Raw genomic sequence first — 21,854 nt, 5'->3', positions numbered from 1 at the left:
TTCTTCTGTGATTGGAGCTTTGCTGATGGAAAACTGCAGAGAGTGGGCTCATCAACCATGCAGGTCCTGCAATGTTGGAAGTCAATTTTCCCAGGGTTGGAAAGTACTGCATAGGGGAGGGGGGAGTAGAGAAGGTGACAGTCCTTGTGCAAGCAGATCACTAGATCCAGGGCTTTTTTTCATCTGGAACGCGGTGGAATGGAGTTCCGGCACCTCTTGGAAATGGTCACATGGCCGGTGGCCCCGCCCCTTGATCTCCAGACAGAGGGGAGTTTAGATTGTGTGGTGCGGAGGGCAATCTAAACTCCCCTCTGTCAGGAGATCAGGGGGCGGGGCCACCGGCCATGTGACCATTTTTGCCGAGGGCGATTTAAACTTTAAAAAACTCCCCCCTTGTTCCAGCTGACCTAAAGTGATGTCTTTGTGCGGTCCTGAGTTCCACCACCTCTTCCCAGAAAAAAAGCCCTGACTAGATCAAACCCCGTCTGCAAGTCTTCATAGTCTTTTTTTTTTAAATAAAGCAAACGTTTTAACATTATATAACATTATATAAAATATACTGAGGCCAGTAACACAATTAAGAGTGCTTACAGTCAGTCATACAATCATGAATGGGTGTTTTTCCCCTCCTCTTGCTACACAAGTTATTTTTATTTGTTTGTTTTATTTACAAAATTTATACCCCGCCTTTCTGTCCTGATCAGGGCCACCGAGGCAGTTTTGGTTTGCTCCTTAAATAACACACATACTTGAGGCAAAATACAGTACCAATATCCTTTGTGCATCTTCCCTCATGTGTTTGTTAGGCTGCCTGCATTATAAGTGCCTTGCAAGTTTTTTCAGTTAAAGATTTGTTTGGCAATTTTCTATTTAAATTTGTTTAAAACTTCTCTAGGAAGGGTGAAAATGGCCTTGTGAATGTTACTAGGGCCACAAGCAATGCTGTGAAGGAAGAAAAAGTTTCCAGTGATCTTAACGCTTAAGAGAAAGATTGTATATTTAACTAAATCAAGAATTAGTATCTTTCTTCCGTGAGCTCACCGTTCAAATTACGTTATTCTGGGTACACTCCAAGAAACTAATTAAACCAACCAAATTCAAGTTGAAATTTAGTTGACTGTACTTTTCCAGTTTTCTAGAAAGAGTTGCATTGGCAAAAGCCCTTGTTTTCGGTTTGTTTCAGAATTTTTTCTTGCCTTATTCCACTTTACACTTTCAAAAAGCGTTATTTATCATCTATGATTTGATAAGGTGTCCATTTCTGTCTTATCCCTTTAGGTGCGGGTAATGACATAAGTGGTTTCCTTTGACAGAAGTGTAAAATACATACCTATAAACTAACAATTTCTCCTTGATGGTATTTTAGCCTTGATTGGTCCACTGTGTAGAGCTTTCCCTTTTTTTCTTTGTAGACGCATCCAACGCAGACTGCATTCTTATCTAGTGTTGATCTTCATACACATTGCTCTTATCAGCTAATGTTACCGGAAGCTATTGCAATTGTTTGTTCACCAAAACACAATGAGTGAGTTTTTTCTCTCTCCCTCTCCTTTTCTTTCTAAGCTTTCAGTAATGTTCAAATAAGTACTTTTTCTATAGTCAAGTCACCTACAAAATCGTTTTTTTAAATGTCAAGGTGAAGAGAGAAAAAGACTGAACAATTTCTTGTTCTTAGAGATAATTCATTGGCAGTCAGTTTTATTTTGCAGTCTCGATCTTCTATAATATATTCCTTAATTTTCTTCCAATTATTTCCATATTCTTCCTATTATTTGCAAACTTTAATTGTATTACAATGTGTGAAGTTAGCGAACAGGTTTTTGTGGTTAATTCTCAGACTTGGAGTTTCATAATTTCATTTTTTGTCCCAATAGAAATCCTTTGGGGAGGGAGTATCCAGAGTACTATCTCTACATGAGGAAGAATTATCATTGATAGGCCCGTTTGATGCCCGTTTGATGCCCGTTTTCCCCCTCTTCACTCCTCTAATGCACTTCAGTGCATTGAGTCACTGCTGGGAACAAAAGGTGTCTGTGGACTTCCTTTGTCACCCTCTCCCTGTTTCTTGACTGCCTGTTGCTTAAATACAGGGATTTGCCTTTAGTGTGGAAAGCTCTGTTTAGTTTAAGTGGAAGGGCTGTAAATTAAGGGCATAATAAGGTGGGGGTTTTTTGGTAATGCTCTTTTGGTTCTAGTATATTAATGTGATAATTAAAAATAAAATACTGAGGTTTGCCAGTCCTTCTAACAATGAACCTTAGAATAGAGAGCCAATTTGGTGTAATGGTAAGAGCATGGGACTCTAATCTGGAGAACCAGGTTTGATTCCCCACTCCTCTGCTTGAAGTCAGCTGGGTGACCTTGGGTCAGTCACAGCTTCTCGGTGCTCTCTCAGCTCCACCCACCTCACAGGGTGTTTTGTTGTGGGGATAATAATGACATACTTTGTAAACTGCTCTGAGTGGGTGTTAAGTCATCCTGAAGGGCAGTATATAAATCAAATGTTATTATTAATCTATCATTTTTATTTATTTATGTATTTACACCCCACCTTTCTCCCCAGTTCCATGGGATTGGGCTACTCATGTCAGTATTCAGGGATGAGTTTGATTTAAAATAATAAAGTTTTAAGTTTGTCTGTTCTTTATGCATTTTCAGGCCCACCTCTGACTATTCACACATAGGTCGAATCCACATTCACCCATTACCCGCATGTTTATCGGATATCTTCCGTTTGCCTCCAATCCACGATTTTTTCCTCTTTGTTCACATTCCTGCTTCCAATCCGTCTTTCTCGCGCGTCCCTCCGGTCACACGGCCGCTCGAAAACCGCTTTTTTGGGCGGGACCTTTTTTTCCCGCCCATTTTTTAAAAAATTTTTGAGCGCACTTTTCCGTTATTTCGATCTTTCCTTATAAAGAAACATCATTGAAGATAATGTTGCCTCTCTTTCCCCCACTGACAGCACTGATGGCTGTCTCCCGTTTCTTTTTTGGAAATTTGGAAGCATTTGGGAAGCTTTTGTGGGCATTTCCTATGCAGGACAGTTCAGTGCCTGAATTTTACTGAAGTTTCACTTCCTTGGAGTGTCATTATTTTGATATTTCATAATTTCGATATTACAGTAATATAAAATAAAAAAAATAAAAAACAGTTAAAAAGGAAGTTTCGCGAGTCCGTTCTGAGGGTGGATTCACCCCAAAATGATTTTTCAAACTACTAGATTTGATTCAGAAACAGCATAATCAATAAATCCAATGCTATGAAGTCAAAAACAGTCTTTTGCAGACTACGGAGCACTTGCAAGTTGAATCAGCCAATAGGAACTCTCATAACTGCCGGAGAGACAGGAAGGGGGGTGGTTTTTTTAAAAAACCACGTAAATTGCGCATTGGCCCGTTCACGGCCACCGTGAAACTCCCGTTGAAAACCTGTGACCACATATTCGGGAGAAATGCGAATGAAATGCGTCTGTTTAATGAGGTAATGTGACCGGCACTCGGGATTGCGTGGGGAATGCGGGGAACATGCGACTTAGAATGAGTAATGTGGATTTGACCATAGTGAACTATGAAGATGTGCGCCTTTGATTATGATTCTAGCTAACCTGTGGATAGATTTTCAGAATGCAAAGGAGCGCCATTTTTTACATGTTGCTCTTGTTCTTTTCCTTTCCAGCACCGGAGTCTTCAGACTTACTAATGCTGGGATGTTGGAAGTTTCTGCTTGTAAAAAGAAGGCCTTCCATCCTCATACCAAGGACCCTAGGCTATTTAATGTAAGAATAACATCTTACTTACTACCACTTTGGTTAAGGATATACATTAAAACATAAACATATTGTTAGAGAGTAGGGTTTTTTAAGATCATTACAAGTGGCAGCACTACTGAAAGAAATGATTCGTTAATAATATCTCAAAACATACACTTTGGAGATTGTTGTTTACATTCTGCCAGGGTTATTCTACCAGTTTGCCTCTAGAAAAGGATAGGATACATGAACTCCATTTCTTTGCCTCTCTTCTCCCTGGAGTTAGCTGTAGTCTACTGGTGAAAGAGGAGCAGAAATAAGCACGAATCCTATCACTTTTCTGCTGTGTGTTTTCTGCCAGCTCCCAGTTGACTTGAGCTAGGATTAAAATTTGCCCTTCCTCCTTCCATGTAAAGAGAGTTAAACATACCCAACAACTCCTACCTCCCTAATATTCCAGGCACTGATCACTCCTTTTCATTGGGTTACACAAAAAACAATGTGACTAAGCTTGACGTTGACCAAAGATATGAAAATGAAATCCTGCCCTCAAGTCATAGTTGACTTATGGCCACCCCTGGTGGGGTTTTCATGGCAAGAGACTAACAGAGGTGGTTTGCCATTTTCCCATGTGGACAAGATTGTTATAGTGCATTGATGTCACAAAAACTTGGTAATTACTGCTTCCTACATCTGCCTTTATATGACAGCAGACTTTCAAGAAAGGGAAGGGGTGAGCCAGAAAAAAAAAATGCTGATTTGAGCACCAGGAAAACACTCTCCCTACTACCTATTGGTATTATTGGATCCCATTGACGAGGCAGCACTAACCATTGGATAAATACCATTTTTTCAAAGAAGCAAGCCAGTATTGTGTACTTTCTCTTAAATGTTCAGTTCTGGATTGAATTCAGAGTTTTATCATCCTGCAACTGATTGCCCACTAATAGATGCCTTTGACTGATTTGATTATTTTGTTTACAGACTTGTAAACATGTCATTGGGAAAGATGTAAAAATAACTGTTTTGGATCTGAGATGATGTGGATGAGAGACGAAAGGCCTTTCTTAAAACAGATGCCCAAAGGAGAACAGTGGCTGCCAGATTTTACTAGTGTTTTTCAAAAGTTACTGACGTTTTATATTTGTACATTTTAAATTTAATAATTTGATATTTATTACCCTTTCCCATGTTGAAATTATTTTGTTGTTCTGTCGAGACAGAGTTCACAGTGGCATTCAATCAGGATCTTTTGTTTATTCTGAAATACTGTGATATGACAATAAAGTGAACTTGGAACAGTGACAACACTGGGATTTTTGTACTGCTTCTGATCTTTCTGCCTTCATGATTTTTCTTAACTGCATTTTTTTAAGGTACACTTTTTCATATATGTTGGACTAGCAACAAAGCCCATTGTGGGTAAAAATACAATGGGCTCTAGCAAGGGGAGGGCCCTCCTCTTCCATGACTGATCCCGGCCGGGTGAAGGGGGGGGGGCGGGAAATGCTTCCTGCTCCATGCCTGCAGGGTGAAGGTGTCGGGTGGACATTGCCACCTGCTTTGCTCCTGATCCCAGCTGGGTGAAGGGGGCGGGCATTGCCTCCTGCTCCACACTGGATTCCAGCTGGGTGAGGGGGGTGGGCATTGCTGCCTGCTCTGCTCCTGATCCCAGCTGGGTGAAGGGGGCAGGCATTGCCTCCTGCTCCATGCCGGATTCCAGCCAAGTGAAGGGGGAGCGGGCATTGCCTCCTGCTCCATGCCGGATTCCGGCCAAGTGAAGGGGAAGCGGGCATTGCTGCCTGCTCTGTGCCTGATCTCAGCTGGGTGAAGGGCGGCGGGCATTGCCGCCTGCCCTGTACCTGATCCCAGCTGGGTGAAGGGGAGCGGGCATTGTCCCCTGCTTCGTGCCTGATCCCAGCTAGGTGAAGTTGGGGGGCAGGCATTGCTACCTGCTCCCCTCCTGATCCTGGCGTGGGCTTACCTCTGCGGCAGCACCCTCTGGTGGCACACCAGGGTAGGAAGTGATTTGTCTGGAACACACTCTTTTATATAGTAGGATTAGGGTAGGCACTATGGACTTTCTTAAGGCTCCTGAATACCACCTCTTCCCTTTTTTTAAAAAAGGGTGAAATTTATTGTATTTACTTTGATTTTATTTATGCCATTTATAGCCCGCCTTTCTCAGGTGCCAAAGACCTTGGTCCTAGAGAAAGCTTGCTTGAAGTGGCAAGAGAGAGGAGTGTTTATGGAGACAGGGAAACATCCAAGTAAAACAGACTACTCCTATTGCCTCACTGGCATATGCTTCTCAGTTGAGTAATGCTTCCTATGAAGCAGGGAGGAGACAACAGTTGGAAGAGCAGAGCTGGAACACTGGTGGTCCATGAAACTAATAAAAACATTGGTGCAAACTATCTTAAGTGCAGTAACCAAGTGTTCAAAATGAACAGTAGCCAAAATACCAAAAATCAGAAAGAAGACTGCAAATAAAAATACTTTATAATTCAGTCTGTGTTTCAGATTGAAATGTCAAGGGTCAGTCTACACAGCAATTCTATCTGCTGCAGGGCTGCCTTTTTTGTAGCTGCAAATTGATGAAGTTACCCATCTTCAAGACTCAGTTGAGCCATCCTTGCCATTCCATCTCATAATAAATATTTTTAAATGTTCTAAGACAGTTTCAATCCTATCAAACCCCTCTAGTTTCAACCTCAAAACTGAAATACTTGTTTCAATCCTAGCATGAACTGTATTAGTTGTCAGAGAGAGCACTAATGAAGCTGAAGCTACAGGAGAACTTTCCTCTACATCATGTACCTATCTTTTTGGAGGATCCACGCATGTACTTTTATATCACAGGAAGCATTCATTACGATTTTTTTCTGGTCGTAAACGTCCTCTGCAGTTGTTACAAAAAAATCTAAAAAGAGCCCTGGATCAGACTAAGGCTACAGCATCCTGTTTACAGCAGCGGCTGCCTAGACCCTTCTCAGAGCACAAATCTCCATTGTTTGCATTGTAGAATATGATATTCAGAATTTCACTCCCTTTGAACATGAAGGTTCCACATAACCTCCTTGACTTTGCAATGACTATTGGCTAGCCCTGTCCATATCTGCTGTGCCTGGCTCTTTTTGTTCTACAAGGAAAGGATTTGCAAGAAAGAGAAGGCAGATGGAATTTTTATTTGTGAAAAATAAAAATTACTCGCTGATAATATTTTAAGTTTTTTTCCCTCTGCCCCCAAAATGACACATGACTCTAAATGGAAAGAGACATTGTCATGAAGGTATTTGGAATGAAGATATATAAGAATGTTATTATTCCTGAATACATTCACAGTAATGTGCTCACAAATAGAAAGAGAGAGAGAGGAAGGAGAGGATGCAACTTTAGAAACATTTGCGGTGAACGATAGATGGCCCAGCTTCATCGTATTCCTGTTTGCTGATCCACATCTGCTGGAAGGTGGAAAGGGAAGCAAGGATCGAACCTCCAATCCAAACAGAATACTTGCGTTCAGGAGGAGCTATAATCTGGCAGTGGAGGGGGGGAGAAAGAAATGTAAGAATTCGTGTTAAAATGTTGTGCAACAGGTTATTCTGGACTGTATTTCTGGACTGTTACATAAAAATGTTCATTTGTGAGAAGTATGCAAGCCACCCCTATGAGAAAATGTGTAATGTCAGAAAGATTTGTATCTATACATACTTGTGCATTTAACACAGGTGAAGAGAATTTCTGGAATCTGAACATGTTTGAGATGAGCTTAACCAAAAGGAAGTCACCACGTTTGCTTGAATTCACCAGAATGCTTCTGTGATGTGAACATATGGATTTCCAAATGTGCCCTGTGACTTTCTCTCTACCCCCCTTTTGCTGCAGCCAAAAGTGCCTCCCAAATGCAACTCCCGGGGGGGGGGACGGGGTTGCCATCCTCAGTGAGCAACACTTTGGGAGTCATTTGGTTTGTAGTGGGAAGGGAGAGCCAAGAAAGTTGCACTTCGTAGGTGGAAATCCTTCCATCTGTGGAAACGCTCTGGTGGATCTCAGCCATGGTTCGTTTGACCTGCTGCATTTCAATTTTCTTACAAAAGTGCATTCATGTGGTCAGATTTATCATTTACTATATTTTTGGTTTAATTTTAAAGAAAACTTCAAAACCTGGGGAAAGTCTGACCAGGCTGTTTATATAAGATAAACTATGATAAAGTAAAATAACTAATACATTTTAATTTAAAACAGAATTATGACAACTCATCCTAAAAACCATTGTTGCTGTCCAACTGGATATCCCAATAGATTCGAGCTTCCCAGTTCCTGTCTTTCTGCGAACAAGATGAGCTGTTTGTTTTACAGTGTTATGCACAGAGCTTTAGTACCTTTTTTCTGAACTGAACTTGGTGGTATTATAATAATGAAGTGGTGGTACCTTGATTTTCATAGTGCTGGGTGCAAGGGCAGTGATCTCCTTCTGCATTCGATCTGCAATGCCAGGATACATAGTGGTGCCACCAGAGAGGACGTTGTTTGCATAAAGGTCCTTTCTGATATCAATGTCGCACTTCATGATGCTGTTATAAGTGGTTTCATGAATGCCAGCAGATTCCATGCCTATAATCATTTCAGCAAATATGTTACAAGGAGGGCTAGTGAAATAACCTTTGATTAATTAAAGTGAAGATGAATTTCTATTCTAAGCTCAGTGTATTAAAAATATTTGTTTCTGGTGTGTGTGTTTTAAGCTGGGGCAATGAAATCTCTTGCAGCAAGTTAAAGTTAAGAAGAGGTTATTTGGAGTACAGTAGCATGGTCCACAGCAAACATTTTTGGTGTGAAAAGCACCAAAATATTTCCCCAAAACTTCCCAAATGTCTGCCTCTTTTGCATTGGTTCACTAGCGTTCACAACAAAGTGAGTTGGTATCATTTGCAATCAATGATGTCATTAGGTAGTCAAATCTTATCAGCTACATGACAACGTTGCTGTTTCCATGAAAAATGAAAAGTTTTGCCATACAGTGGCCAATCAGGGCAGTGAAAAGATGCCACCTTTGGATAGGATGAGATTGCTGCTACAAAAAATGGTACTGAGAGAAGAATACCTTTTGTAGAGAGTTGTGTACATGGGGGGAGCCCTCAAAAAAGCACCACAAATGATCAGTAAATGCATCTCTTCCCTCAGTTCGCCTCTACCCAAGAATGTAATCTGACTTGTAAAAGATTTAACTGTGCTGAAGAAAGAATAAGGGTATCTTTATAAACTTCATCAGCTTGAAATAATTTATATTTGAAAATGTATTAATCCAATTTGAGAAAGACTTCCCCAGATATATTATAAGGATATAATTCCTTGTAAAAGATCCTGATATTCATTTAAACAATCCATACTAAAACCAAAACAAACCAAAACCCCCAGATTTTCTACGATGTGTTTTAATTTTCTCTAGAGATGAGTGCACATTCTTCATTCTGTTCTTGAATATTTCAGCTCAGTTTCCAGTTGCTTTGTTTATTCATATCTTTCATCTCAATCCCTGCTCCCATTTAAGAGGCAGACACATGTACAATGATAACACATTGCAAAAAAGCAATCTAGATTGAATGTAGAGTTGTATATTTTTGATACACGTGCACTATTATGAATCGGTAAAATAGCACGTAAGAAGAAGTTGCAACTGTGGGTAGAATCAGGATTACATTTTTTTGCAGTGCTTTACAAATGTGCATGTGCATACTGACATTGTGAGGGATCCGAATGAACTGAAGTAATGGGAAGCTGCAGTCAAATGCACATGAATAGAGCATAACTACATAAGATCCACTTGGGAAATAAAATCAAAAAGAGTCCAGTAGCACCTTTAAGACTAACCAATTTTATTTTATTGTAGCATAAGCTTTCGAGAATCAAGTTCTCTTCATCAGATGCCTGATCCGAACTGGTCAAATACAGACCAGTATTTGACCAGTTCGGATCAGGCATCTGATGAAGAGAACTTGATTCTCGAAAGCTTATGCTACAATAAAATAAAATTGGTTAGTCTTAAAGGTGCTACTGGACTCTTTTTGATTTTGCTACTACAGACTAACACGGCTAACTCCTCTGGATCTATGACTTGGGAAATAAGACTGTGTGATTTGAAAACTTCTAAATCCAGGGTGACATATTGGATGAGAATTTCAGAAAAATAATTTTTTCTTAACATAGCATGTGCACTTCTAATCCATCCTTTAGTTTATTAATCAATGTCAAAACAGGTACACCCATTAACAGGAATAGCTGTGGCTCCTTGTCAAATGTATATATCATGGCAAAATCAATAAACTGAGAAATGGCTCTTATCTGTTCAACAATGTAAATCATGTACCCATGTGATTCAGCAGCTGAATCACGAGACGATTGCTCAGGAATTTTATGTATTGTAGGTCTAGAATAAGAACTAAGTAAAAGGTGAAGAAAGGCATTTGGGGCACTATTTAGAAAGGACAGAGAGGCTAAATTTTGGAACATTAAGGTAATTGACTAAGAGAAAATATACGTGATCTTACCAATGAAAGAGGGTTGGAAGAGAGTCTCTGGGCATCGGAAACGCTCATTCCCTATTGTGATCACCTGACCATCAGGTAGCTCATAGCTTTTTTCAAGGGAGGATGAAGAAGCAGCTGTAGCCATCTCATTTTCAAAGTCCAGAGCAACATAGCAGAGCTTCTCTTTGATATCACGGACAATTTCTCGCTCAGCTGTAGATTGGATTCAAAATAAAAATTTGTACATGAGAAGGTACATTTGTACCTTCTAATTTTTTCCTCAATTATAAAGGAAAAGGTATAATATCTAAGTATTCCTTGTGAGCAGGGCTTTTTTTCTGGGAAAAGAGGTGGTGGAACTCAGTGGGTTGCCCTCAGAGAAAATGGTCACATGGCTGGTGGCCCCACCCCATGAGCGGCACGGAGGGCAATCTAAACTCCCCTCTGTCTGGAGATCAGGGGGCGGGGCCACCAGCCATGTGACCATTTTCAAGAAGTGCCAGAACTCCGTTCCACCGCGTTCCTGCTGAAAAAAAGCCCTGCTTGTGAGTTACAAAAAGTACCCGGACATCCCTGCAGTATAGGCAAATCCTCTCTCCTTTCTTCATCCCTGATGAACCACCTACTCCAAAAGGAGCAGCCCTCTTTAAACCCTCTTGCCTCCTAAGGGAGGTGGGAATTTACCTCCATCCTAGAGAGTTAAAACCAGTCCTCCATGACTAAGTTGCCCTTATGCAACTTATATCCACCATGAAGCTTTCTTTATGGTGGCACCCAAAAGGCCAGAACAGCAGACTTTTAGCCATCCCAGGATGTCAGCTATAATAAGGAGAGGTGTCAGTTTGAGCAAATAGTGTACTGCCCAGCCAGCATTTATTACACCTTTCTTCCTGAGAAGAGATCTGCTTTCCCAGGGCTTGATTAGAAAGATAAATTACCAGCCAACTTGATACCTGAAGGCCTGCTCGGCAATCCTTAGCATGACAGTTTGATATTTTACAAACCAATAACAGATATTTTTCAGCAACCGAAATAAGTATAAAACTAAAATGTGTAAGAATCCTATCTCCAAAAATTCTCTGCGACGAAGGTGTTTTTTTTAAAAAAAATTCTAAACTTGGAAAGAAAAAACATTCCATTCCATTCAAAAATTTCCTTTTGCGCACATGGAAAATCAGAATTCCTTATTCAGCTCCAGAAGTGGCCAGAAGCCACATGCGCAAAAGAGAACTGCAGATGCACCTCCTGGCAGAGTGCCTGAATTCCGCAACTTCAATGGTCAACGCACTGATGAGGCTGAATCAGAAATAGTATACGTAACGGCCAGCAGATGGGGTCAGGGGGTATGATTAGTCAATCTGGTACTCCTAACTGCACAGATGTTGTGATCCTTAATTTGCTCAAAAAGGGAACCTACCTTGTTTCAAATGCCTTCTTTGTCTTTAGCCAAGCACCCATGGTCCTGCTTTGGTCACAGTTTAAAATGAACTATGTTTCGAGAGTACTTGCATCTGCACAATGGGCAACACTCATTATCACCAAGACAGCTGACTATTGTGGCTGCTAGTGCACACTCAGAACTTACTGGATTGCTGGGGTAGATTGGAACTGTAGTTTGCTCCATTTTCCATTTCTGTTCAGGGGCCCATGCAAACTCCAATTCCCATCAGCCCTAACATGAAGACATAGTGGGGGAGACTGGGAAGAGTAATTTGCCACTCCAGTGTTCCAGGGAGGGGGCAGCTCTATTTTGCAAGCATCATATCCAATACTCCAAAATGGCTTTCAAGCTGAAAAGTTTTGGATTGATCAGGGGGAGGTTGCCCATCAAAGATCATCAGTGGACAGTGTGATGGGAATGTACTTTTTCATCCAATGTTAATATGAATGTTAGTAGAAAGCGTGTGTTTATTACCTCCTGTATGCACCAACTTGTATTTGACTATTTCAGTATCAGGGCCAATTTTTGCTCAGTCCAATGCAGTTGTGATTAGACTGTGTTTCAGGAAACAGAGGGGTTTCTTAAAAGCCTATAGAGAATTTCTCAGTAAGAAAATCAGTGGTGGCAGGTAGGTGAGACAACTCAGACATCTTCCCTTGCAGTAGTATTAGAGCATTTCTGGCTGTGTTTTACTGCCCAACGCTCACATGAATTGATGGTATACCCAAGACCACAGCTGAGAGCCTGTAATAGACAAGGATTCCTCAACAGAAAAGGGTGAATGAAAAAAAAATGACCGTTCTAATGTGCAGACTAGAATGCCGTTTTAAAAAAGCCCGAGAAGCTCTAGAAATATGATACACTGAGCAAAACTTGTTCAGTATTTCCCTTACCAGTAGTAACAAATGAGTAGCCACGTTCTGTCAGAATTTTCATGAGGTAGTCAGTCAGATCACGGCCAGCCAAGTCCAGGCGCATGATGGCATGAGGCAGTGCATAGCCTTCATAGATTGGCACATTATGAGTGACACCATCTCCAGAGTCAAGGACAATCCCTTTGGAGGACACAAAACCAACAGCATTGGAGGCCCTATCCATTTACTATTCTTTATTTTTAAAGGTCCTTAAGCCAACAACACTTACCTGTTGTACGGCCAGAAGCATAGAGGGACAGGACAGCCTGAATAGCAACATACATAGCTGGTACATTGAAAGTCTCAAACATAATCTGAAAAATAATGAAACAAAGGAAAGTAGAGAAGTACTGTTTATTGTTTGGTCTTTGTTGTATTAAATGCTATCCAAGCCGCTGACAGAATAACAGGAGCTGTTCCGGTATTTTTTAGCAGAATAGTTTAAGTGATTTCTCTTGTCCTATAAACCCTAAATGACCAGAGAGAGAGAGAAATGGTAATGCGGGATGAATCCACTGCATGAATCAGTACAAATCATGACTAACAAGGAAGTCTCAGCAGTTGCTGAAATTCGCAGACAACATGACAAGATCTTTCCTGAGGGATATGAACACCGCCCACCACTCTGAGCACTACAAACTCAGACTGGTTTAATAGTCACACACATCAAACTACAGTTCCCTGCATTCTTTGGAAGAGCTGAATTTGCATCACCCCATTTAAGCAGATCATCTTAAAAAGGAAGGAAAGAAAAGCAGTAGTGGAGCTCAGTGACCAATAAGCCACATGACTGTTCTTTATGACGCTTACCCCAGATTATGGCATCTGAATGTAGAGAGTCTGTAAACAAGCAGATAACTGGCATGTTGTAGGACAAGAGTGGAAGCAGGTTCTATCAATACTTTCAAGAGTAGCAGAAACTGACTTCACGAAAGGAGGCTGACGCCCTCCTACATAGCTTAGTTAAGTAGTACTTTGGATTTGGGGAAAAAATGCTTGTTAGTACCGGTTGTATTTCGTAACTCTTCTTTAAGGATGAGCAGAGGAACCCCATTCCATTTTGTTACTGTTCTGTGGGCTTGCTCTGCCCTGCATTCTGTTTTGCCAGCTTTCCCAGTTGAACACAGAGAATTGATACAATGAACTTCAGAAGTGATGCATCCATAGCTTATTGCAGTCTTCAGATTGCATCCTTTTCCTGTCCCAAGTTAATGGTGTGCATGAACACTTAGGAACGTTGCTACATGTTAATGTAATCTTGAGGTAGCAATTGAGTTACTTTTATACCCAATGCACATATGTGTATGTGTGCATTGGTTACTTACAGGGGAGAGTGGGATGAACAGAAAATTGCGTGCACATTGAAGTCCAGAAATAAAAAAGGGAAGAATGGCTCATGCACTGGCGCTGCTCTACAAACAAGATAAAGTATTTTTTTTAAAAAAACAGACCCAAAGAAAATTCAGACAATGAGAATTTCATAACCATTTGTATTCTAAATAGGCAAGCAACAAGAACCATTATTGGCCCTTCAGTGGTTCTAGTGTTGTGTGTTTATGTGTTTGTATATTTTTATGGAATTGTTTTAAGTGTTGCTTTAATGTTCAAATGTTCCCTGGCTTAGGGATCCCATTTGGGTGGAAAGGTGACATAAAAATGTTTTGAATGAATGAATGAATGAATGTTGGAACAACCTGTACTCTTCATGTCTCACCTCAAAGAGTAAAGAATTAAAGCATGATAAGCTACGATCTTCCCCCACACAAAGGTAGAAACTACTAAAACCAGAGCATCACCCCCTCTAAAAACTAAAATTGGAAAGATGCCATTTACTTGTGTCATTTTCTCTCGGTTAGCTTTGGGGTTCAATGGGGCTTCTGTAAGCAGAGTTGGATGCTCTTCAGGGGCAACTCGCAGCTCGTTGTAAAAAGAGTGATGCCAAATCTGTAGTAAAAGGCAGGAGGATTATTATTATCAAACCATTACTTATAAACCTTGTGATAATTGACACTACAACCACCACCCCTTGAAAACATTTCTGAATCTATAGCCGCCCTGGAATACCAAGATATAGTAAAAACTGCCAACATTTTATATTCAGCTGAGCATCTTGCTCACTGGGGGTAATTTGAGCCTAAATAACATCAAAAGATTTATACTTTTATAATATTCTCCATTTTTTAACTATCGGCTCCTCAAAATGCTTTACAAGATTCTAAAATACTACTGTAGCTTCTAACTCTCCCTCCCAATCCCAGTCCCTAAATAGGACATGAGTCTGCTGTAGCTCATCTAGGCCCATTCTGCTTCCACCATTTTCACATGATTGAAAAATTCCACAGCATGACCCCTTCAGTCCCAAAATATGAATCTGAAATAGAGCTGTACTCTGTGAGCACACCAAAAGTATAGGCAAGCCATATGCTGTTTTTCCTCAGGTGCAATCTGACTGGTGAGTAAGGAATGGCAGATAGGAATGGTGTGCTCTCTATCCTCTTTCTCCCAGAAAATCTCCCAGGATTACAACTGATTCCCAGAGTACAGGGATCAGTTCTCCTGGAGAAAATGGCTGCTTTAGAGGGTGAACTCCATATCATTATGCACTGCTGAGTTCCACCCCCTCACCAAACCCTGCTGTCCCCAAGCTCCAGCACAAAGTCTTCAGGAATTTCCGCACATGGAGCTGGCAGCTCTATCACTTCATGATCATTTCTGTCCCTCACCCTCCTTGTGTTTATGCCCATGTGTTTATCTACCAACTAAGTGTGACACATCATACACCTGAAGAAGACATGCACTTAAGAGCTTGCAGACTATACAACAAATGAGGAAGACACATTTATTGTGCAAAGGAAATTAAACACTGATTTCACTACATTTTGACTGGGATCCTTTTCTTCTGCATAACTTCAAATGTACGATTTAAATACCTTCTCCATGTCGTCCCAGTTGGTGATGATTCCATGCTCTATGGGATATTTCAGTGTCAGGATCCCTCTTTTGCTTTGAGCCTCGTCGCCTACATAGCTGTCTTTCTGTCCCATTCCTACCATCACACCCTAATAAATGAGAGAAACAAAGATCCCACTGGCTTTGAAGTAATGTCAACATCAAATAAGATGCTATATAATTCAATTATTTTATTTTCATCTTGACGAGTAAGGAAGCTGAAAAACTGCCTAAATATATCAAGCATAATGCAATGCTAGACAAAATGCTGTATTAAATATGGATTATTAATAAACATTTCAGCCATAATACCAATTTGTCTTTTCTTGGGAAGACAAATTCAGAGATAAACATGAGGAAAGAGCCATCTAGTGGCAAACACTGAAGAAGTCACTTCTTTTCTACTCATTTACAGTCTGATCTTTAAATTAATTTTTATACCAAAGTTTACAATCTAAGCCTTAAATGAGTTGTTGTTATTTACTAATGTTAATTTGTAGCAGAGTCACGAGTCACCTTAATGCAACCTGATGAAGTGAGCTTAGACTTGCAAAACCTTATGCTAGAATTTGTTTGGTTCTTAACAAAACTGGACTCCTGTTTCAACCCTAGGAAAGACGAAGCGCTGGCCGCAGTTAGTTTTGACAAGGGATCAAACTGAGCAGAGCACTTAGCACACACAAACACGGCCACTTTGCTGTGCTTTCTGGATCTCTCTGCAGTTTTGAAGCCTTCTTGGGCTGTGAAGTTTGCATTTAATTTCACTGTTTTTAATAAGACATTAAAAGCACTTATTGGATTCAAATCCACCTCTACAGTGCTTCTTCGGACAGAGTTCACAGACTGCTCTAGTTTTGTTCTCACCAATTTGTAACATCACTAAGTAAACTGATCAGAGTCACCCACCCCACTCTGCAAAACATGCTGGGAAATTTGCTGTGTGTAAATTAGTTTAACCCAGGTGGAAGGGAAACATTTCAATGAAAGATGGCTGACTTCCAAGATGGCTGCTCATAGTCAAGCTGTAAATGAGACAATTGTATCCTACATAGAGCAGCCCTTAACGGGATGAGCCTAGAATGAATGGCCTGAGCATGGTGACGTTAACCATCAGCTACCATGAATCTGTTCCGCTTACTCTACCAAAGCAGTAATAGAACTGAATGGTCTGATGAAGGTGAAAAAAAATATGTCTTCCAACTGATCATAATGGATCTATTCTGTTTAGTCCATGAAGCAGTAATTAAACAGATGAGCCAATCACTCACCTGGTGCCTGGGGCGTCCCACAATGGAAGGAAAAACAGCTCTTGGAGCGTCATCCCCAGCAAAGCCCGCCTTACAAAGTCCTGAGCCATTGTCACAAACCAGTGCGGTGCTATCCTCTTCTTCACACATCTTCTATAGCAACTTTCTCAAACCCTCCACTCAGTTACAATCCTATAAAGAGAAGACCAGTGCAAAACATTTCTAAAAGCTAAAACAGTAGGCAACACAAGCTTTAACTTCTTCAGAACCTCAGCTGCTTTTTTAAAAAATGCTAGTTTCTAGTTCTTGTGACTACAAATATATGCTTGCACATAATGCCTGCTAAAACCCTAGAAGTTGGGGGGAGGGCACTAAATAAGTTTTTTCTGTGGTAATGGTGGGGGTAGAGTTTCATTGTCCTGTGTTGTGCGCCACCTCATAATTAGCAAAACCAGAGTAAATAGTTAAAAAGATAAATTCGTCGGATTTTTACACTTTTCAAGGATTCCTCTTCTTATTTTTTATTTTCATGAAGTACACACTACCCTGTTAATTTAAGTATCACTATTAATGTTATTTAACCTAATACTATTATTCGCTTCCTTAATTCCAGACCTACACTTCAGTTCAAAGGACTTAATGGACCATGTACTAGGAACTGATAGCGCAAGTTCCTCCTTTAAAGATGTTCCCACACAGAAAGCCATACAAAAGCTGTATTGAGCCTAAAATGGCAGCACCTCATCTCATCTGAAGACAAAGTGAATAGATTCTGAAAGAGGGGGGGAACTTCGCAATTCTTTCCACTTTTATTCAGAAGTAGAATCCATGGAGTTCAATTTACTCCCAAATAAATGAACATGGGATTGCAACCTTAGGTGACCCCCTTCCCATGCTCGTCCATTGATGTCACTGTGTTCACACTACCCAGAAAGATAACTTTTAAGGAAGTGTTCAGGGGATTTTCTTTGTGATCCAGCTGGCAAACCAAGAGTTGTCTCCGGCAAGTGTGTGCTCAACAAAGGCAGCTAATCCTGCCTCCCTGATAAGGAAGCTCTCATTTGTAAAGTCTGTCACACTCACACATGACATTTTTAGGTGCATGCCTAATATGATGGCCAGAAGGTCCTCAGCACGTAGCTGTGGCAAAGTCTCTCCCCTCCCCTCCCCAGGATTTGTGGGAAAACAAAATAAAATGAGAATACGTTGTGGCTCACCTGAAGTTCTTTGGGCAGAGAAATGTGAGATATAAATTTCAATTAAAAGAATAACAGCTTTTTACTGGAAAAGAAATGTTTGAAACCATATGTTTCTCAAGGATAGTACTATTTTTATTAAGCATTTGCTCTAAGACACAGGACCTTTACCTACCATGAACGCCTCAAGCCTGTTTGGAACAAACCATTTCCTAATTAGGAAACAAAGTCTGTCAAAAGTCTGTTTTTGGAATGGAACTGGAGAGGTCAAGGGGCTTTGCTCAAACTCAGTCAACTGAGCCAAAAATCCTTGGAGCAAGAAGGGGAGGGGAAATGCAGCATTTCTGTCAGAGCACCACGAACTCTACAGGAAAGCCATATTTAGTAACAAAGCTCAGAAATCTGAGGAAATCAGAGCTTTCCCCAGTGCCAGCCAAGCTATGATTTAAAGCTTCATAGGCTACAGAAACCAGGGAGGAAAATGTACAGTAGCTGATTCAACCAACCTGTAATGCACATCTCTCCTGGGTGATTAAGGGGCACAACTAACTGCTAATCATCTCTTGTTCCCAGGAGGTTCTAAAACTGATCTCAGCACATCAAGTTCCCCAGCACACTGTTGCTGAGGCAGGGCTCCTTAGAAATACATTGCCAGCAAATCCTCATGGACTTGCGATTTATGATATTTTTACCCAAGCTGTCAGGAGGATAGCAGGCTCCCTGTGCAGCTTTTAATATCAAAATAATGTGATTTTTTTAAAAAAAACCTTCAAATCCACAATGTAAAAAAAATTTAAAGCACCATATAAAGGAAGAAAAGTATAACAACAAGACCAAAAATCACCAGATTTAGTCTGCAAGCCTACGTACACTTCCTCCGGAGTAAACTGCATTAAAATCAGTGGGACTTAGTCCTGGGGGGGAAAACCCATGCATAGTATCACTCCGTTAATATCAAAATTCTTGCAGCTTATAGCTGTTACAGTGTCAAACAAGGACATGGAAGACTGATTTCAAATTTCCGTTCTGCTACTCACTCAGTAACCTTGGGCTAATTACCTTCTCTCAGACTAACATATCTTACAGGGTCATTCTGAGCCATATTCACTGCGCTGAGCTCCTTGGAGAAAGGGCGGGAGAAAAATGAGATTGACTGGTAGCAGGTGCTAGAGTCGATTATGAGGAAGGGGAAGAGTCTTGGTTCTTTTCTTAAAAATCTGAAATGAGCTAGTCAGACCAACCTCCCTCCAAGGGGAATACAACAGGGACCAGGTCATTACAGAGGAGGCTCTGGGCCAGCAGTGAAGGGGGACTTACAGCCAAGCTGAAGGATTAGTCAAACAGTCAATCATTGCTCAGTATCGGAAGAATTGAGCAGTCATTGCTCTGTATCTGAACAAGTTAACTGTGACTCCTGAAAGCTCATACCCAACCACAAATGTTGTTACTCTTATAGGTGCTACTGAGCTCTTGATCTTTTCTATTGCTCAGTAGTAGGGCACATGCTTTGCATGCCAAAGGCCTTGGGTTCAATCCTCAGTGTCTCCGGTGAAAAGGGACCAGTGAGTGACGTGAAAGACCACTACCAATCAGGGTAAAAAATATTGATCTTGATAGGCCAACATTCTGTTTAAGGCAGCTTCGTATGTTCAACTTTCAATTATACCAAAAGGACAAGCAAATCAGGAAGCTCTGTCAATGAATGATATTTTCACAAAATAGTTCACAAGAGAGTTTTAAAACTGCTGATAATAAAAAGTGCAACGATCTGGCTGCGACATCTGTCACCCCATTGATCGCCAGGGTTGATTCGGCTGATCTGGCTGGCTAGGCATGTGTCCCCTTCCTCCCTCACTGCTCCATGTGCATCCCTCCCGAAGCTGCACGCTCGGTGGAAGAGGACGACCATCCCAGATAGGAGTGTACCATTCTTCGGTCAAAGGTATACAATAGCTGCGCTCCCCTGCTAGAACCTCCAAACCTACCTTACCTAACTATACTTCAACTAACTGAGCAAGTACAAAATCATATGCTGGAGAATCAGTATCATTTGTATAACATTGAAGCGCAGCAGTGAATATTGTGGTGCTCAGAGAAACCTCACTCAAGCCAGTTTAACTGTCTATTTGATGCAGAAGCTCGCCTGTATCACTCATCCTCAGTGGATCAGGGGGAGTCAGTTTGCATGCATGTTGCCACACAAAGCAAAATTAGCAACAGAGGAGGGGGTATTCTTTGAATCATGCTGGCAACTGCTGCTGGGAAAGGGGTCATCTGCAACTCATCCCAAGGATGAGATCAGAGTGTGGAACGTCTAGGACCTTGTTTAACCATAAAGTCTGGCCTGGTGATCTTAGACCAGTCACTGAGTCTCAGCCAAACCCACCTTGCAGGGGTGATGTGAAGATGGGGAAGGAAGGCTACCATCTTGTGCTTCTTTAAGGAAAAGGATAATCCTAAATGGTCATATGCCATACATGAAATTCTAGATTACTTCTGTCATGTATTTGCAGAAAACCCACAGAGGCAAGTTCATTTTACTCTGGGCAGCTGTATTTATATTGCATTGGAAATCATCTGTACTGCATACTTCTAATGAATTTCCCCTATACTTGTACATCAGTGCACTTTACATACTACCCCAAAACAAGGCAAACTTATGCTCTACAAAGTTTATGTAGTTCTTTTTTTTTTCTTCTGAAGCCAGAAATAAATACAGCTCCTACTCGTAAATAGTGCAAGCCGGGAACTTAAATTCCAAGTGCATGGCAGTCTAGTTTAGACTAAGGTGGACCTGAAGAGAAGCTGTCAAAATCCTTAAGGGGAAAAAATCACTTAGGTATGCAATGCAGAAGCGAATTTATGCAAGAACAAATCCATTGTATCTAAAGTAAAAGAGAACCACAGAGGACAAATTTGAGCCAAAGCCAGGAGAAAAGGAACCAGGAAGTATTGCATTGAATGGTAGTTTAATGGCAGCGTGCCATGGCCAAAATACATGAACAGAAACAGGCTAGTTCAAAATCTCAGCTCTAACTCATTGCCTGTAAACATCATTCATAACCACATGTATTTTGCAAATTAAGTACAAAAGTGAGGGGGAAAGACAGAAGGAACAACCAAGCCAAAGTTAAGCCCCATAGTCGTCAATGCTTTATGTATCCCATGAAAATCAATGAGACTTTTAAAAGAACTGAGCACCTCAGCAAAAAAAGCCTGCGATTCTGTGCACCCTCGCTTGGGTATAAATCCCACTGAGATAGGTGAGATTTACAGTACAATTGTAAGTATGCTTTCCTAGGTGTAAGCCCCACAGAACAGATCTGAATAGAATTCTGAGTCGTCGTCCTGGATATCTGGCTGTAGTACTGCATCCTACAACTACATTCCACACCCCACTGACGTACATGACAAATGGTAAACAACATTTACAGTGCATTCCTCCTAGGCAGAGTTACTGGATTTACAGTGCAATCCTATGCAGAGTTACTCCAGTCTAAACTCATTCAAATGGATGGGCTTAGACTGGAGTAACTCTACTCAAGATTGAATTGCCAGTACATGAAGTCAGTGGGCTTAGACTGGAGTAATTCCACCTAGGATTGTACTCACAGTCATTTCTTGTGGCATGAGGCTTCGTAGGCAGTGACAGGCTTGATCAGTACAATAAGGAAAGGATTTCTGTTCTGAACCCACAAGGCAAATCCCGAGAGAGCTCAGCCAACCCCCACTCCCCCCCTTTTTTTGATTCACTGCCCACTTACCCTGTCAATGCTTAGCTGGGGAGAGCTGCTCTGGGATGGTGCACTGGGAAACTGAAAGTTCC

General features: G+C 41.0%; 2 protein-coding genes across 5 annotated transcripts in view; one reads left to right on the top strand and one right to left on the bottom strand.

Annotated features, from left to right (window-relative positions):
- STAMBPL1 (STAM binding protein like 1) overlaps window positions 1-5,690 on the top strand; it is a 42,944-nt gene extending 37,254 nt beyond the window's left edge. For all 4 annotated transcript variants that reach the window (XM_054983448.1, XM_054983446.1, XM_054983447.1 and 1 more), the window contains 3 exons: window positions 1,413-1,525; window positions 3,679-3,778; window positions 4,736-5,690. In XM_054983448.1, the coding sequence (XP_054839423.1) occupies window positions 1,413-1,525; window positions 3,679-3,778; window positions 4,736-4,792 (270 nt within the window). In that variant the 3' untranslated portion in view covers window positions 4,793-5,690. The remainder of the gene's footprint in view (window positions 1-1,412; window positions 1,526-3,678; window positions 3,779-4,735) is intronic.
- A 1,228-nt stretch (window positions 5,691-6,918) lies between these two features.
- On the bottom strand, window positions 6,919-21,854 carry ACTA2 (actin alpha 2, smooth muscle). The gene is made up of 9 exons (XM_054983450.1): window positions 21,793-21,854; window positions 16,854-17,024; window positions 15,567-15,695; window positions 14,470-14,580; window positions 12,866-12,950; window positions 12,616-12,777; window positions 10,303-10,494; window positions 8,187-8,368; window positions 6,919-7,290 (listed from the first exon to the last, which is right to left on the bottom strand). The coding sequence occupies exons 2-9, from the start codon at window positions 16,980-16,982 to the stop codon at window positions 7,147-7,149; spliced, it is 1,134 nt and encodes a 377-aa protein (XP_054839425.1). The 5' UTR covers window positions 16,983-17,024; window positions 21,793-21,854; the 3' UTR covers window positions 6,919-7,146.

Source organism: Eublepharis macularius, chromosome 6 (genome assembly GCF_028583425.1).
Source record: "Eublepharis macularius isolate TG4126 chromosome 6, MPM_Emac_v1.0, whole genome shotgun sequence".
Taxonomy (NCBI): domain Eukaryota; kingdom Metazoa; phylum Chordata; class Lepidosauria; order Squamata; family Eublepharidae; genus Eublepharis; species Eublepharis macularius.
The sequence above is the reverse complement of the archived record's forward strand: the minus strand, read 5'-3'. Positions and strand labels throughout refer to the sequence as shown.

Coding starts and splice junctions, on each gene's coding strand:
- ACTA2 (XM_054983450.1), bottom strand. CDS start 16,982: ATGTGTGAAGAAGAGGATAGCACCGCACTGGTTTGTGACAATGGCTCA. Junction 10,495..12,615: donor CTACTCATTTGTTACTACTG/GTAAGGGAAATA, acceptor TCCAATCTACAG/CTGAGCGAGAAATTGTCCGT. Junction 7,291..8,186: donor CCAGCACTATGAAAATCAAG/GTACCACCACTT, acceptor CTCCACTGCCAG/ATTATAGCTCCTCCTGAACG.